We start from the raw sequence: 16,741 nt of genomic DNA on the forward strand, positions 1-16,741 counted from the left end.
CTATCGTTTCATGCTCTTATAGTTGTTGGTGTGTAGCACTTAAGTTATGTTGTTTTCGGGACAACTACGTGCTGGGACATGTAATCTGACTGTGGAGTTAAATAATGGACACAACACACAAAAGGTTTTCTATAAAATTTATTTCTTTTTAGTTTACAAAAATGAAAGCACAAACAAATTCTGAAAGAATATTCTGTCCCAGTCATCTAGCTACCTTTTGTAATTCACTGCACAAAATACTGTAACAAATTGTCTTTGGCCCTGCTCATGCGCCCAAATCTAGTACGGAAGTATGCTTCACGCTTCAGACTTTAACAACAGCTTTCCCTAGGTTCTCTCCTTGCAGCATGCCAACAAAGGCTTTGGGAGTGTTCTGGAAGCCGTCGGTAACAGTCTCGTGGTACTTGATTTTCCCCTCCCTGATCCACTGCATCAGCTGTCCGATGCCCTCTCCCCAGCGGTCGTGCCATCGGATGTACATGAATCCCTCCATGCGGAGCTGCTTGAATATGGCTGCGTGCTGGATGATGGTAGCCTTCGGGAGATTAGACTCGTTGTATCCAGATATCGCGCCGCACACGGAGATGCGACCGTACTCTCGCATGCTGTTGATGATTGCGCTGCTCATCTCGCCGCCCACGTTGTCGAAGTACACGTCGACGCCGTCAGGTGCCGCCTGCTTCAGCGCCTCTGTGACGTCATTCGTCTTGTAGTTAAATGCGTGATGGAATCCCAACTTCTCTTTCAGCCACTTCACCTGCGGAAGAGAGGCCAGTTACGCAGCTAGAAGCGTGAGTTCTCAATTTTCGTAAATGGTTATTGAAATAGTACCAACTCATTTTGCTTTGTAGGTGACTTCAAAATCGTTCGAGGCGAATGTTTGGACTGTTCTTACTAATAGGTCCACAGTCAACACCTTCCCCTTTCTATCTCCATAGATAATACCTCTAAAGTGTGGTAGATTTTTGTACTATATTATTATTATTATTATTTCCAATTGCGCTTTATTTTTCATTCTGGAATAATAAGGAGCAGTCAAATAGAAATGAGACAGATGGGAAAAAGTAGATCAACTGTTTATTATTTCAAAATTAATCAACGTAACTGTTAACACGTTTACTCCACAGTGAGACAAAATCGTCGTTCCTTTCGTGGATAAGCGTTTGCGATTGCCTACAGAATCTTGGTTATACTGAGGTGTGCATCTCTCCATCCGAAGCAAATTGACAGTCAAGAATATCTTTCTTCAGGGCTCCGAAAAGGTGGAAATCGCATGGGGAGAGATTTAGACTCTATACAGGATGTGTGAGGGTCTCCTAGCGAAACTTCTGCAGCGAAATCGAAGAACCTTAGCAACATGTGGGCCTGACCCTTGGCAAGTTGCCAAGTCCTTTTTTTTTTTCCAGTGGGCTGCAGAAGTTTCTCTGGGAAGTCCTCGCACATCCTCCATACAGTCTCAATCTCTCCCCATGCGATTTCCACGTTTTTGGAGCACTGAAGAAAGACATTCGTAGCCGTTGCTTTTCTTCGGACAGAGAGGTGCACGTCTGGTTACAACCAAGATTCTGTAGGCAACCGCAAACGTGTCTCCATAAAGGCAACGACTGTCTTGTTTCCCAACAACAGAGATCACGAACGAAACAAGTTTTTGTGCTTTGTAATTATTTTTGACGCGCTGAAAACATAATATAATTTTTGTGCGGTACAAAATCTCGGCTTAAGGGCAGACACCGACAGATTCACAGATTTTCGCACTCAGGTTGCTGTAAATCATGATTCACTTAGTTTCATAATAGAAAAAATGTCTTTCACACAATTATGCCGGTCGAAATATTGTAGCACTTTTCCAACCTCTTTATGGAGACTTGGAAATTCTACGAGAGGAAAGCAATGTAGACGTCCTAGACAGTTTTAATGTCAAAATATTTCTCATTAGAACGGGAACTACCTTTCAGGTCAGTCAGTTACAGTTAATTGCGCATGCACAGGAGCGCTTTCAACTGAGACGGCAAACGTCCTCGAGAACACCTGTAAGACAGACAGACTGTCGTAGGACACTATCCTTGTAATTCTTTCATGGGCACAATGAATTCTTCAAACCTCGCGTTTTCCTTAACAGCAGCGAGCTTAGGGTTGGTTGGTTGGTTGGTTTGGGGAAGGAGACCAGACAGCGTGGTCATCGGTCCGAGCTTAGGGAATTGGACTGTGTTTGTCTGAATATGTCCCTTCTATAATCCGATCTTCTTTTTGAATGCATTCCCATAAAATCAGAAAAAAGATGTTTCTCCCTTGCAATGTCTTATTGTGGGCAGTGTGCAGTCAAGTCCACTTAAAATACTAGGTCTCCAGTCCTTTCTGGATGATCTACTTTTCAAGTCTCCTCTCCAACCCCCCCCCCCCCCCCCCCCGTCATCCTCATCTTCTTTTTCATAAATTCAGCAATAGCGTATTGACTTAATCGACGTACTTTGTAGTGATATATAAAGTCTCCATACCTTCGATCAGTTCCATCGAAAACTGCTACAACTGAGAGTGGAATAATGTGAGCGACTTCAGCAATTTTACTACTCGTACCATTCATTTCTACCGGTGTGGCATGCCTGTTCATGTAGCACAAAAAGCTTCTTGATCAGCAGAACAGTGAATTCCGTCTGTCGATTGTTGTGATTTTTCGCTCTTTCATTGTTCGCTAAATCTTTAAATTGTTTCTGCATGGTATTGTAATATACAAGAAACTGATATGGGCATGCGTATTCAAATAGGGAGATATGTAAACAGGCAGAATACAGCGCTGCGGTCGCCAATGCCTACATACGACAGAAGTGTATGGTGCAGCTTTTAGATCGGTTACTGCTGCTACAATGGTAGGTTATCAAGATTTGAGTCTGGTCTTATAGTTGCCGCACGAGTGATGGGAAACGGCCTCTCTGAGGCAGCGATGAAGAGGGAATTTTCCCTTACGATCATTTCAAGAGTCTATCGTGAATATCAGGAATTCAGTAAAACATCAAATCTCCGACATATTTGTGGCCGGAAAAAGATCCTGCAAGAACGGGATCAACGACGACTGTACAGAATCGTTCGACGTGACAGAAGTGCAATTCTTCCCCAAACTGCTGCAGGTTTCAGTGCTAGGCCATCAACAAGTGTTAGCGTGCGAATCATTCAAAGGAACATCATCAATATGGGCTTTCGGAGGCGAAGGCCCACTCGTGTACCTTTGATAACTGCGTGACACAGAGCTTTACGCCTCGCCTGGGCCTGTCAATACCGGCATTGGACTGTCGATGACTGGAAACATGTTACCTGGTCGGACGAATCTCGTTTCTAACTGTATCGAGCGGATGGACGTGTACGGGTATGGAGACAACCTCATGAATCCATGGACGCTGCATTTCAGCAGGGGACTCTTCAAGCTGGTGGAGGTTCTGTAATGGTGGGGGTGGTTGCAGCTGGAGTGATATGGGACTACTGATACGTCTATATACAACACTGACAGGTGACACGTACGTAAGCATCCTGTCTGATCACCTGCATCCATTTATTCCCATTGTGCATTCTGACAGACTTGGGCAATTCCAGCAGGACAATGCGATACACCACGTGTCCAACAGAGTGACTCCGGGAACACTCTTCTGAGTTTAAACATTTCCGCTGGCCACCAAACTCCCCACACGTGAACGTTAATGAGCGTATCTGGGATGCCTTGAAACATGCTGTTCAGAAGAGGTCTCCACCCCCTCGTACTCTTACGGATTTATGGACAGCCCTGCAGGATTAATAGTGTCAGTTCCCTCCACCACTACCTCACACATTAATCGAGTCCATGCCACGTCGTTTAGCGGCACTTCTGCGTGGTTGCGAGCGCCCTACATGATATTAGTCAGGTGTACCAGTATCTTTGGCTCTTCAGTTTAGTTTCACAGCAAATTTGCTTTACCCATCACTTATGCAAATGCATAAGACATATTGGGAATAATAATCCCTATCTTCTGTCATCCCCATTCCTTTTTAGAGGCTTGTGACGATGGATTGCTAGACTGCTTATTTTGTGCTAACAGCCACTGGACCTGTGAACGTCTGTCATACCACAAACAAATAGCGGACGGTAGACAGCGCTGACACCATGATTCTGCCCAGCTGTAAAGAGCCGTGCCGACCAGCTTATGACACACTGCAATACTACACTACTGGCCATTAAAATTGCTACACCACCAAGATGACGTGCTACAGACGCGAAATTTATCCGACAGGAAGAAGATGCTGTGATATGCAAATGATTAGCTTTTCAGAGCATTCACACAAGGTTGGCGCCGGTGGCGACACCTACAACGTGATGACATGAGGAAAGTTTCCAACCGATTTCTCATGTACAAACAGCAGTTGGCCGGTGTTGCCTGGTGAAACTTTGTTGTGATGCCTCGTGTAAGGAGGAGAAATGCTTACCATCACGTTCCGACTTTGATAAAGGTCGGATTGTAGCCTATCGCGATTACGGTTTATCGTATCGCGACATTGCTGCTCGCATTGGTCGAGATCCAATGACTGTTAGCAGAATATGGAATCGGTGGGTTCAGGAGGGTAATACGGAACGCCGTGCTGGATCCCAACGGCCTCGTATCACTAGCAGCCGAGATGACAGGCATCTTATCCGCATGACTGTAACGGATCGTGCAGCAACGTCTCGATTCCTGAGTCAACAGATGGGGACGTTTGCAAGACAACAACCATCTGCACCAACAGTTCGACGACGTTTGCAGCAGCATGGACTATCAGCTCGGAGACTGTGGCTGCGGTTACCCTTGACGCTGCATCACAGACAGGACCGCTTGCGATGGTGTACTCGACGATGAACCTGGGTGCACGAATGGCAAAACGTCATTTTTTCGGATGAATCCAGGTTCTGTTTACATCATCATGATTGTCGCATCCGTGTTTGGCAACATCGTGGTGAACGCACATTGGAAGCGTATATTCGTCATCGCCATACCGTCGTATTACCTGGCGTGATGGTATTGGGTGCCATTGGTTACACGTCTCGGTCACCTCTTGTTCGCATTGACGGCACTTTGAACAGTGGACGTTACATTTCAGATGTGTTACGACCCATGGCTCTACCCCTCATTCGATCCCTGCGAAACCCTACGTTTCAGCAGGATAATGCACGACCGCATGTTTCTGGATACAGAAAATGTTCGACTGCTGCCCTGACCAGCACATTCTCCAGATCTCTCACCAATTGAAAATGTCTGGTCAATGGTGGACGAGCAACTGGCTCGTCACAATACGCCAGTCACTACTCTCGATGAACTGTGGTATCGTGTTGAAGTTGCATGGGCAGCTGTACCTGTACACGCCATCGAAGCTCTTTTTGACTCAATGCCCAGGCGTATCAAGGCTGTTATTACTGCCAGAGGTGGTTGTTCTGGGTACTGATTTCTCAGGATCTATGCACACAAATTGCGTGAAACTGTAATCACATGTCAGTTCCAGTATAGTATATTTGTCCAATGAATTCCCGTTTATCATCTGCATTTCTTCTTGGTGTAGCAATTTTAATGGCCAGTGGTGTAAATGAAATGTCGTGCTGTACCGGGTACTTCCAGAAAGGAATGATCAAATGCAAGAAGGACCGGACCAAGCCTTGGCCTGCAAAGCAGCCAGCACGAAGTGTGGCAGGCTGCGGCCGGCCCTGGTATAGAACCTTGACTGACTCCATTTGTCACGTCTAAGCATTTAGAGTATTCACCATCCACCTTTATGGTTGCAGTATGACTGCTACAAAGATCTTTCAATAATGATACTAGGTACTTCGAAACCCCAAAATCATTGAGCACATGCCTCTACTCGTCCCACATGACACAATCAAAGGTCTTTTTTATAATCTAAAAAAAAATTTGAACAGGGCACAAAATTCATGACATTTTCCAGTAACCTGCCTCAAATTCAGGCTTGTCTCTCGAGTAGTTTTACTTGTGACAGGACCTGCTTGTTCTGCAGAAATCTGAGACTGCAGGAAGAACAGATGCAGTCCAGTTTTAGGCATTCGCCAGTCTGCTTGGTGGCATTCTCGATTCAACTAAACAGAATATCAGGTACCATGTCTGAATTCATGTAAATGTTCTCTTCCTCGAAGTTACATTCTTTGCAATACAGTGTAGTGAAACCAAAATGGGATAGTGTCTTACCCTAGCGTCTGATCCCGCGAAGCCAATTACTTTGCACCCCTTGAGGCGCGCTATCTGCCCGACTATGGACCCCACAGCACCTGCTGCCCCACTGACTACGGCGACCTCTCCCTCCTTAGGCTTGCAGACCTCCAGCAGTCCAAAGTAGGCCGTGATTCCGGGCATGCCCAGCACCCCCAGAGAGAGGGAGAGGGGCAGCTCCCCCAGGTCTGGCACCAGCATAGCCGGAGACATGAAGTAGGGAGCGTCCGGCCCCACATCGGCCACGGTGCGGTCGCGCCACCCCCAGTAGCCGACCACGTACCGCCCCACTGGGAAGTCCGCAGCACGGCTCTCCACGATACGGGCCACCTGTGGGCAAAGGATAATATTCTGTTACCTGCATATCACTGCATAACAACGAATAAACACCTCACCACAAACATCTACATCTACACAGATACTCCACAAGCCACTGTACAGTACGTGGTGGAGTGTACGTTGTACCACTACAAATCGTTTCATTTCCTGTGCCACTCGCATATAGAGGGAAGGAATAACGGTTCTCTACATGCTACCGTATGAGCCCTAATTTCTTGTATCTGATCATTATGGTCCCTACGTGAAGTGTGTGCTGGCGGCAGGAGGATCGTTCTGCAGTCAGCATCAAATGACAGTTCTCTAAATTTTCTCAATAGTGCTCTTCAAAAAGAACGTCTCCTTCCCACCAAGGATTCCCATTTGATTTCCCCAAGCATCTGCGTAACATTTACCTGTTGTTCGAACATACTGGTAACAAATATAGCACCTCGCCTCTGAATTGCTTCAATGTCCTCGTTCTATCTGACCTGATGTGGATCCCAAATACTCGAGCGCTATTCAAGAACAGGTTGCACCAGCAAACTGTTTGCGACCTCCTTTACAGATGAGCCATACTTTCCTAGAATTCACCCAATGAACCAGAGGCTATTATTCGCCTTCCTTACCAAGTCATCACAGCTCGTTCCATTTCATATTGCTCTGCAACGGTACACCCAGATATTTAAACGCGGTGACTGTGTCAAGGATGATTTATGCTGCATCCGAACATTACGTGTTAGGAGTTTCTATTCATCCGCATTAACTTACATTTTCTCACATTTAGAGCTAGCTACCATTCATCACACCAACTAGAAATCTTGCCTAAGTTATCTTGTAACCTCCTACAGTCACTCAGTTTCGACACCATACGGTACACCACAGCAATCTTCAGTAAACAACACCAGATTGCTGCCCACTGCGGCCGCCAAATCATTTATGTATACTGAGAACAATAGCGGTCTTATCACACGTCCCTGGGGCACTGCTAACGGTATGATGAAAGCTCGCTGTCTGTTAGTTAAGAAACCTTCGAGCCACTCACGCATCTATGAATTTAATGTATATGCTCGTATCTGCGTTAATAGCCTGCACTGGGACGCCATGTCAAATGCTTTCCGGAAACCTAAAAATACGGAATCTGTCTTTTGGCGTTCATCCGTAGTTCGCAGTATATTACGTGAGAAAAGGACAAGCGATGCTTCTAAAACTATGCTGATTCGTGGGCATTATCTTCTCGGCCTCAAGAAAATGTGTTATATTCGAGATGAGAATATACTCAACAATTCTGCAGCAAACGGCAGTTAGAGATATTGGTCTCTAATTTTGCGGATCCGTTCTTTTACCTTATTATGTGCAGTAGTCACCTGCGCTTTTTTCCAGTCTCTTGGCGAGAGATCGCAATAAATGCAAGCTAGGTAGGGGGCCAGTGCCTTAGAGTACTCGCTGTAAATCCGAATTGTGATTCCATCCGGACCTGGTGACTTATTTACTTTCAAATCTTTCAGCTGTTCCCCAACACGCCACAGATACGTATTACTGTGTCGTCCACGCAGGCATCTGTCCAGTGCTCAAATGGCGCTACGTTTGTGCGATTCAGCTGCGTGATCGATTTCTCGAATGCGGAATTTGAAGCTTTGGCTTTCGTTTTGCTATCTTTAACTGCCACAGAAAAAACTGGTCAACAAGGGAATAAATGAAACCTTAGATATGCTTCGCGATTTTACATGGGGCCAGATATTTGTCAGGTTCTCTGCCAGACCTTTTGCAAAGGTATGACACTGGCAGTTGTTTCATGCTTCGCGCATTATCTTTTCACAGACGCACGAATCTCTACTAACCTTTGCTTGTCGTTATTTGTGCGCTCTCTGACTTAATGATATAATAACATTTATTTCTCTCTCTCCTTTGTTTATTTGTAACATACCTATCCTTTATTGTTCTTATGTGCTAATTTGTATATCTGGAATAGTCACACCACTAGCAGAAGATATATTGTGATGCTCTTCTGTTAGAGATTCACGGCCTTAAATAATATCGCTGCAATAGACAGACTTTCATTAGCACAGATATTGGACTGCCCAGGCCTAGAATAACCTTAAACGTTAAAACTTATGCCTACTTCAGGCTAAAGAATAGCCAACACTTAATGATCATGTTTCGACGAAAATCGAGAAAAATATAACTTGTACAAATTAATGCGCTTGTCTTACTTCCCAAAAGCATATTTTCTTTATTTTTCACTTCTCATGACGCGTTTCGGTGTCAGCATCATCAGATCTTACTTCGATAGATATTATCTTCTCACTTTGTGAACATTCCTTCATATCACTTCACTTACATCATGGTTGGTTGGTTGTTTCGGGGAAGGAGACCAGACAGCGAGGTCATCGGTCTCATCGGATTAGGGAAGGAAGTCGGCCGTGCCCTTTGAAAGGAACCATCCCGGCATTTGCCTGGAGCGATTTAGGGAAATCACGGAAAACCTAAATCAGGATGGCCGGACGCGGGATTGAACCGTCGTCCTCCCGAATGCGAGTCCAGTGTCTTACATCATGAAGAAATGTTTATAAAATGACAAGATACCTTGTATCGAATAAGATCTGAAACACATCATGAGAAGTGAAAAATAAAGGAAATGTATTTTTTTGGTGACCAAAACAATTGTCATATGAAACTATAATATTCCAGAAGAGACCTTTTGAAGTGTCAAACACACAAGCGACAAATGAAATTTTCTACTGAGGCTGGGGTTTGAACCCAGGTCTTCTGCTCACTAGGCAAATGAAACTAACCACTGTGCACAGTGCTTAGCGCATCTGCCTAGTAAAGCCTTGATACAAATTTTCATTCGCACTTCAGTCTTCATATATATATAGCATAGATGTTTGGGACTAGGAACCTTGTGGTTTTATTTGATTAAAGCACATATGCCTGGGTTTCAGACAGGTTCTCCCAGGTCGTTTGACACCGAGATGCTGTTCCAATACAGTTGGCGAGCCTCTACAATCCTCTTCGACTTTAGGAAGAATACCAAGTGAGTTGAGGCGTGAATGGGAATTGTAATTGAGGAGAGAAGCGTGCTGGGGTAGACTGTGCAGTTGTGCAAAACCACTGTGCCAGGGTGGCGTAGTGGCTAGTGAGCAGGAGGCCCGGGTTCGAATCCTGGCCTTGGTACAAACTTCCACTCATCGCTTCAATCTGCATATACATACACTGAAAACCCAAATAAAATGGTATGGGGATGCATATTCAAGGAGATATGTAAACAGGGAGAATACGAAACTGCGGTCGGCAACGCCTATATAAGTCAACAAGTGTCTGCCGCAGTTGGTAGATCGGTTACTGTTACTACAATTGCAGGTTATCAAGATTTAGGTGAGTTTGAACGTGGTGTTACAGTCGGCGCACGGAAAAAATGTGTGTGAATTCCTAAGGGACAAAACTGCTGAGGTCATCGGTCCCTAGACTTACACACTACTTAAACTAATTTACGCTATGGGCAACACAAATACACACCATACCCGAGGGAGGACTCGAACCCCCGGTGGGAGGGGCCGCGCGAATCGTGACATGGCACCTGTAACCGCGCGGCTCGGCGCACGAGCGATGGGACACAGCATGTCCGAGGTAGCGACGAAGTGGGCATTTTCCCGTATGACCATTTCACGAGTGCAACGTGAACATCAGGAATTCGGTAACACATCAAATGTCCGACGGCGCTACGGCCGGAAAAAGATCCTGCAAGAACGGGACCGACGAGGACTGAAAAGAATCGTTCGACGTGACAGAAGTGCAACCGTTTCGCAAATTGCTGCAGATTTCAATGCTGGGCCATCAATAAGTGTTAGCGTCCGAACCATTCAATGAAACATCATCGATGTGGGCTTTCAAAGCCGAAGGCCCACTCGTGTACACTTGATGACTGCATGACACAAAGCTTTACGCCTCACCTGTGTCCGTCAACACTGACATTGGACTATTGATGTCTGGAAACATGTTGTCTGGTCAGACGAGTCTCGTTTCAAATTGTATCGAGCGGATGGACGTGTACGAGTATGTAGACAACCTCATGAATCCATGGACCTCGCGTGTTCTGATCGTTCTGTGTCGGAGCTCCCGCCCGGTCGCTCCTTTAATACGGTCTTCCGACCTTGTTTAGCGCCGTACGTGTGTGGGCTACGTCACCGCGTTTAGCTCCGCGCCCCGCGCTTATTTGCGCAACTCCGGTTTTGCTCTGCACGGTCATTGTCGAGGCTACGCTGATCGTTAAGAGCTTAGTGACTGGCGTAACGTGCGACACATTCTGGCGGCAAGGGGCAGCGCTTGAGGTTACCGAACTAAAATCGTTTAATTTTCACAATCTTGCGTCACCGCCATTCTCCTATATAAAACATTGCGAATTTAAAAAAAAAAATATTCCGTATTTTGAGAGGTGGCAGTAGCGACCAAAACACGAAAAAATGTCCAGTAAACATAGGCTCTAAACACATACCTTAGGTGCTCTAAGCATTTGTTAATCGTCGCTGCTGTGAAAGACTTCTCTTGTACTGCAAGTTCTTTGCTATTAAGAAAGACATAGCACAGTCTAATACACACGTACCGTCACCACACACTCTGGTGCGAAAATCGTTATCGTTTGACAGTTGTAGCAACGCTAGCGCTCAGTCGGTGAGAAAGCAGTCACATGCGTCGTAAGCATAATGTTTGGTTGTAATTATTTTCTACTTAATTAACGAAAAGAACATATTTTTGTGTACCAAGAGACATGAATTATCATGAAATACATGTATAAACAGCCAATAACACTGCTTTATAGACATAAGCTATAGCTTACTCACGAAGAAATACTTTCGAATATGAGTATACTTGGAGCTTACTCCGCTTTAAGCGAGAGAAATTAAACACGTATTTCATGCAAGAGAAGCATCTATTTCTATTGATGTTTGTTATTATCATACGCACTCTCCTTGATACTTAAAATTTCTCATGGAGTCTAATGATTCGCCCATTTTTACACTTCGGTCGACTACCTAATACACGAATATTTTTGTGAATGTTATTACTTTTGCTTCAAAAGCGAATGTGTTGAAGATTCTTGCCGTTCGTGGCTCAGATGTAGCAAGTATGGAATTGGTTTCTTCATTCTTGGGAAACAGTGTTATTCCCTTTGACGATTTATTATCATACCTGTCGAGCTCTCTCTTAAGCTACAGTCCGTGGTGACTTATTTGGTGCGTTAAATAATGTAGGTATTACATTCTATACAGGTGACCCAGGTTCCACATTCACTGATTTGGATGAGAATGTAGGGACCAAAACTCCGCTTTGTTAGTATACTTATGACGTCAACAGGTCCTCTAGAGTTTATTATCAGTTTTTTGTTACTAAAAGAGAACGACATTATTCAGTAAATATCTGAACATTACAAGAAAATCGTAAGTAAACTGTCCTGTAACGTACCGTTTCATACCTCCAAGTATCCTTACGAAATTTTCTTATCACAGTTAAAGTTCGTGAGCAAGCCAGGTTGTAGGGACGGTAGTTTCGCAAGTTGACCGTCATATAGAAAATTATCCAGTTGCGTGAGTAGTAGCTGGATCAAAAGCTCATTACTTGCAGTAGTATAAGGGGTATTATCGTGAGAGCAATATATCCGGCGGTTCCAAAAACGATCAGCTGTTCCGTAGCCTGGCTTACACAAGACTGATCCTTTGTGGCGTATAACGTAGTCATCTTTATAAAATATGTACAGATTGAAGGATAATATGAGAACGCTGCACAGTACAAGTCTGACAAGGCAAGTTCTCTCGTGATTCTTGAACAGAGTATTCGCTATTACAGTGCGAAATGTACTGCAAAACTCAATTAGTCTTTCTCCTCTCCCGTTCCTTCTGCCAAGCCCATAACACCACGTAAGTCTTTCTTCTATTCTTTCCCCTACAACGGCGTTCCAATCACTCACGATTATTAGAATTTCATCTCCCTTTACGTAGTGAATTACCCGTTCAAATCTTCATGTACTTCTTTATTTGTTGCTGTTGGTATGCTGGCGAATCTGATAAGAACAACCGTATCGCGTAACTGCCCACAGCAGCCAACTCTCTGTTCTAGTTTCCTGTTCACAACGAATCCTACTCCCGTTATATAATTCTCTGCTGCTGTTGATATTACCATATATTCGTCTAACCAGATATCTCCATCGTCTTCCCATTTCACTTCCCTGACCTCCCACTATATCCTGATTTAGCCTCTGCATTTTCCTTTTACATTTTCTACGTTTCCTGTAACGTTCAGACTTCTGGCATTCCATGCTCCGACTCGCACAATGTTATCCCGTTGTTGGATATTCCATGTGTCCTTAAGGTCACCTCCACCTTGGCAGTCCCCTCCCGGAGATCGGAATGGGGGACTGGACAGAAATCATTTGCCAACGAAGAGACCATCATGACACTTTATCAGCTTGATCATACCTTATTTGCTTTTAATGAAGAGGTTTTCATTGCCTTCTGCATCCTCATTGCTGATTCTTCCGCCGCTTTGGGACAGTTTCCCACGGCAAGGGCAAGAGGGTGGCTGAAACCTCTGTCCGCTCCTCCGCCTTCTTTATTGGCTATGAACAGTCAATGAAAATTGTAGAAAGGTAGGAAACTAAGGAGGTGGAATCTGGATAAGTTAAAAGAAACAGAGATTATTGACAGCTTCAGATGGAGCATTAGCCAACGTTTGACTAAACCAGGGAAAGGAAATAGAGCGGAAGACGAATGTGTACCAAATGAAAAATTAAACAGTGAAGGCAACAGAATAACTGATATGTAAAGAGACAAGACTTAGCAAAAATCCTGCGAAAACACAGGAGATTCCGAATTTAGTTTAAGAAAGAAGAAAATAATAAACTGTAGCAATTAACGCAGGCGAAAAGGAATGTAGACGTCTAAAAGTGAGACATGCAGAATGTGCTAAATGGTTAAGCAGGAAAGACAAGAGAAGAATTGCAAAGCTGTAGAAGCATGAACGAATAGAGCAAAGATAGATACCACCTATAGGAAGAATTAAGATACCTTTGTAGAAAAGGGAAGCAGCTGTATGAATGTTACATAGCAAGCTAGTGGTAGGCAGAGAAAGGGAAGCTGAAAAATGGAAGGAGTGCGTAGAGGAGTTCTAAGAGAGAAATTAACTTGGAAACAATATTATAGAAAGGGAAGAGGAAGTAGATGGATCTGAGATAGGAGATATTATACTGCGAGAAAACTTTGACAGAACATTGAAACGTGTAAGTCCAAACAAGGCCCCTGGAGTAGACATTTGCTCCGAATTATTGGGATCCGTGGGAGACGCAGCCGTTACGAAACTATTCCATCTTGTGTACGACATTTATGAGACTGGCGAACTACCCTCAGGCTTCAGGAGGAATGTGACACTTCCAATTCCATATGAAGCACACGCTGACAGGTGTAAATATTATCGAACTATCAGTGTTGAAGGTCAGAGTTGCAGAATACTGACCGAATTACACGGAAGTGATGAAAGTCGTAGGACAGGAATATGTAGATATACAGATGTAATGTGGCGTACTCCAGGTATAAAAGGACAGTGCGTTGGCGGAGCTGTCATTTGTAGTTAGGTGATCCCTGTGAGAAGATTTGCGACCTGATTATGGACGGACGACGCGAATTAACAGACTTTAAAACGCGAAATGGCAGTTGGAGCTAGACGCTTGGAACATTCCATTTCGGAAACCGTTCAGGAATTCAGTATTCCGAAACCCACAGCGTCAAGAGCCTGCTGAGAATACCAAATTTCAGGCATTATATCTCAACGAAGACAACGCATTAGCCCACTGCCTTCACTTAACGACCGAGAACAGCGACTTTTGCGTAGAGTCGTCAGTGCTAATAGACAGGCAACACTGCGCGAAATAACCGAAAAACTTATCCGTAAGGATAGTGGGGTGTAATTTGGGGTTAATGGGCTATGGCAGCAGACAACCGACACGAGCGTCTTTTCTAACGGTGCGACATCACCTGCAGCAACTCTCCTGGACTCGTGACCATAATGGTGTGCGGTGCGTTTACGTGATCACTGACTGGAAATGGTTATGTTCGGCTACTTGGAGACCATTTGTAGGCATCCGTGGACTTCATGTTCCCAAACAACGACGAAATTTTTGTAGATGACACTGCACCCTGTCACAGAATCACAACTGTTCACAATTGGTTTGAAGAACGTCATGGCCAATTCGAGCCTATGATTTGACCGCCCAGATCACACAACATGAATCCCACGGATATTAATCGGACATAGTCCAGATGTCAGATGGTGCACAAAATCTTGGAGTGGCAACACTTTGGCAATTACAGACGGCTACAGAGGCAGTGTTCCTCATTGTTTCTGCAAGGGGCTTTCAACGACTTTTTGAGTGGATGCCAGGTCCAGCTTCTGCACTACTCCAGGCAAAAGGAGGTGTGGCACAACATTAGGAGGTATACCATGACTCTTGTCATCTCAGTCTATTTACAGAAGATTGGGATACGTTGTAGAAGCCATCCTCGGGGAAGGTCAGTTCTTCTTGTGCCACGGAAAAATGGAAATGAGCATACGGCATCATTGGCCGGGAGCCCCCATCTGGAGAAGTTCGGCCGCCAAGTTCAAGTCTTATTTCAGTCGACGCCACACTGGGCGACTTGCGGGTCAGTGATGAGTATGAAATGATGATGGGGACAATACAACACCAAGTCCACGAATGGAGAAAATCCCCAACCAGGCCCGGAATCGAACCTGGGCTCACTGCATGGGAGGCAAGCACATAACCTCCCAGTTGAGCAGGCGGACTGTTCCTGGGAAATTTTGGACCACGCGAGGCAACACTGCCCTTAAAACTGCCCTCGCAAGTGGCAAGATAACTAACATTGATGTGGATGCGGACAGGACATCCAACCTCACGAAAGACGGCGCCATCGGCACACGGGACGAGCTAGTAGACGTGTTTTGATCCCTCAGCACTGTCTAGCGGCCGCTGTCGGCTTTATCTGGCTCGCAGACCGCACACTTTCTGTGCGAAAATGGATGCGATTAAAATAACTGCGTAAACTCTGTTAGCAACTGGCAAACAACAGTCTATAAAATCGCCAAGGAAATTCTGGGTTCTTATGTGGCTTGAACAGCAAATTTCTGAAAGAGGATTACTACATAACGCTGTACAGCGATCGGAGATACACACAGTAGAAGTTACTCGTTAACTCAATTGAATTTTCAACCCATTTTAGTTTTTATGTTGAATACAGTGAAGGCACAGTGTCTAATGTCAGTTTATATGCCAGTGTCACTTGGATTTCCGCTCCTCCCATATTCTATAAAGCCCTCAACCCCTAGAACGCCACACACTCCAATTCGCCTTTCGTATCGTCATTCCGTTCCCCACATGGATCCTCTATGACCTCCTCCCCTTCCCACATCTTCTTCTTTTCCTCGAACATATTTGCACCCTGTACATCGTTTGCTGACTCGATCCCCCACCCCCTGGTATCTTCTATCCTCTCTACCCCCAGCCTGTCACCACGCCTTTTCCGTTGTGTCCCGCCCTCTCTCCATTTCCACACCCTGCACCTCCTATCTCAGCGTCTACTCCTACTGCATGATGAGCTTCACACTGACCTTCACCCCTCCTATCAAAGCGCCACCTTCCCCCATCCTACTCCTCAATGCTCCCTCTCCCCTCCTCTTCCCTTCCCTTGAGCGGTTTTCCTCCCTCCTGGACCCCCTCCCTTTCCCGTGCCCCTTCTGTGTCTCTGCACTCCCTCCTCATTTACCTTCCCACTCCATCTCCCACCCCGACCGTCTCCTGCCAATCCCCCCTTTTTTTCTTTTTCTCCCACCCCTTCAGCCTCCTCCCCCACTGTACCTCCCTTGCCCCTCTTTTTCCCTCCTCTCTGGCCTCCTCTCCCTCTTCAGGATCCTGCCGGCAGTTTGTATTCTTCATGTGTGCCCCATCGCTTACAGTGATCTTTTAAGTGTCCCTCATTCTGTCTGTTTTTATACTGTAGCTGACTTTTAACTTGTGCATGTGACTCCAGTGTATTTTAAGTGCTCCCCGACTCACCAACTGTGTTCTTTTAATTTTATGTGTACTTTTTTTAAGCTGCCCCCCCCCTCCCCACCAAATGAACGTTCCCATGTCAGTGTATCCTTTACCTCCAACTGTCTCCACTTATTATGTT

At 45.2% G+C, this 16,741-nt stretch overlaps 1 protein-coding gene across 1 annotated transcript in view; it reads right to left on the reverse strand.

Annotated features, from left to right (window-relative positions):
• Positions 1-214: 214 nt before the first annotated feature.
• The window catches only part of LOC124623114 (prostaglandin reductase 1-like), a 33,887-nt gene continuing 17,360 nt past the window's right edge, over positions 215-16,741 (reverse strand). Inside the window, exons 2-3 of the mRNA XM_047148904.1 lie at positions 6,189-6,539; positions 215-757 (exon numbers count right to left, since the gene is read on the reverse strand). Of these exons, the coding sequence (XP_047004860.1) occupies positions 305-757; positions 6,189-6,539 (804 nt within the window). The 3' untranslated portion in view covers positions 215-304. The remainder of the gene's footprint in view (positions 758-6,188; positions 6,540-16,741) is intronic.

The sequence above is a fragment of the Schistocerca americana genome, chromosome 7 (genome assembly GCF_021461395.2).
Source record: "Schistocerca americana isolate TAMUIC-IGC-003095 chromosome 7, iqSchAmer2.1, whole genome shotgun sequence".
In the NCBI taxonomy this organism is placed as follows: Eukaryota; Metazoa; Arthropoda; class Insecta; order Orthoptera; family Acrididae; genus Schistocerca; species Schistocerca americana.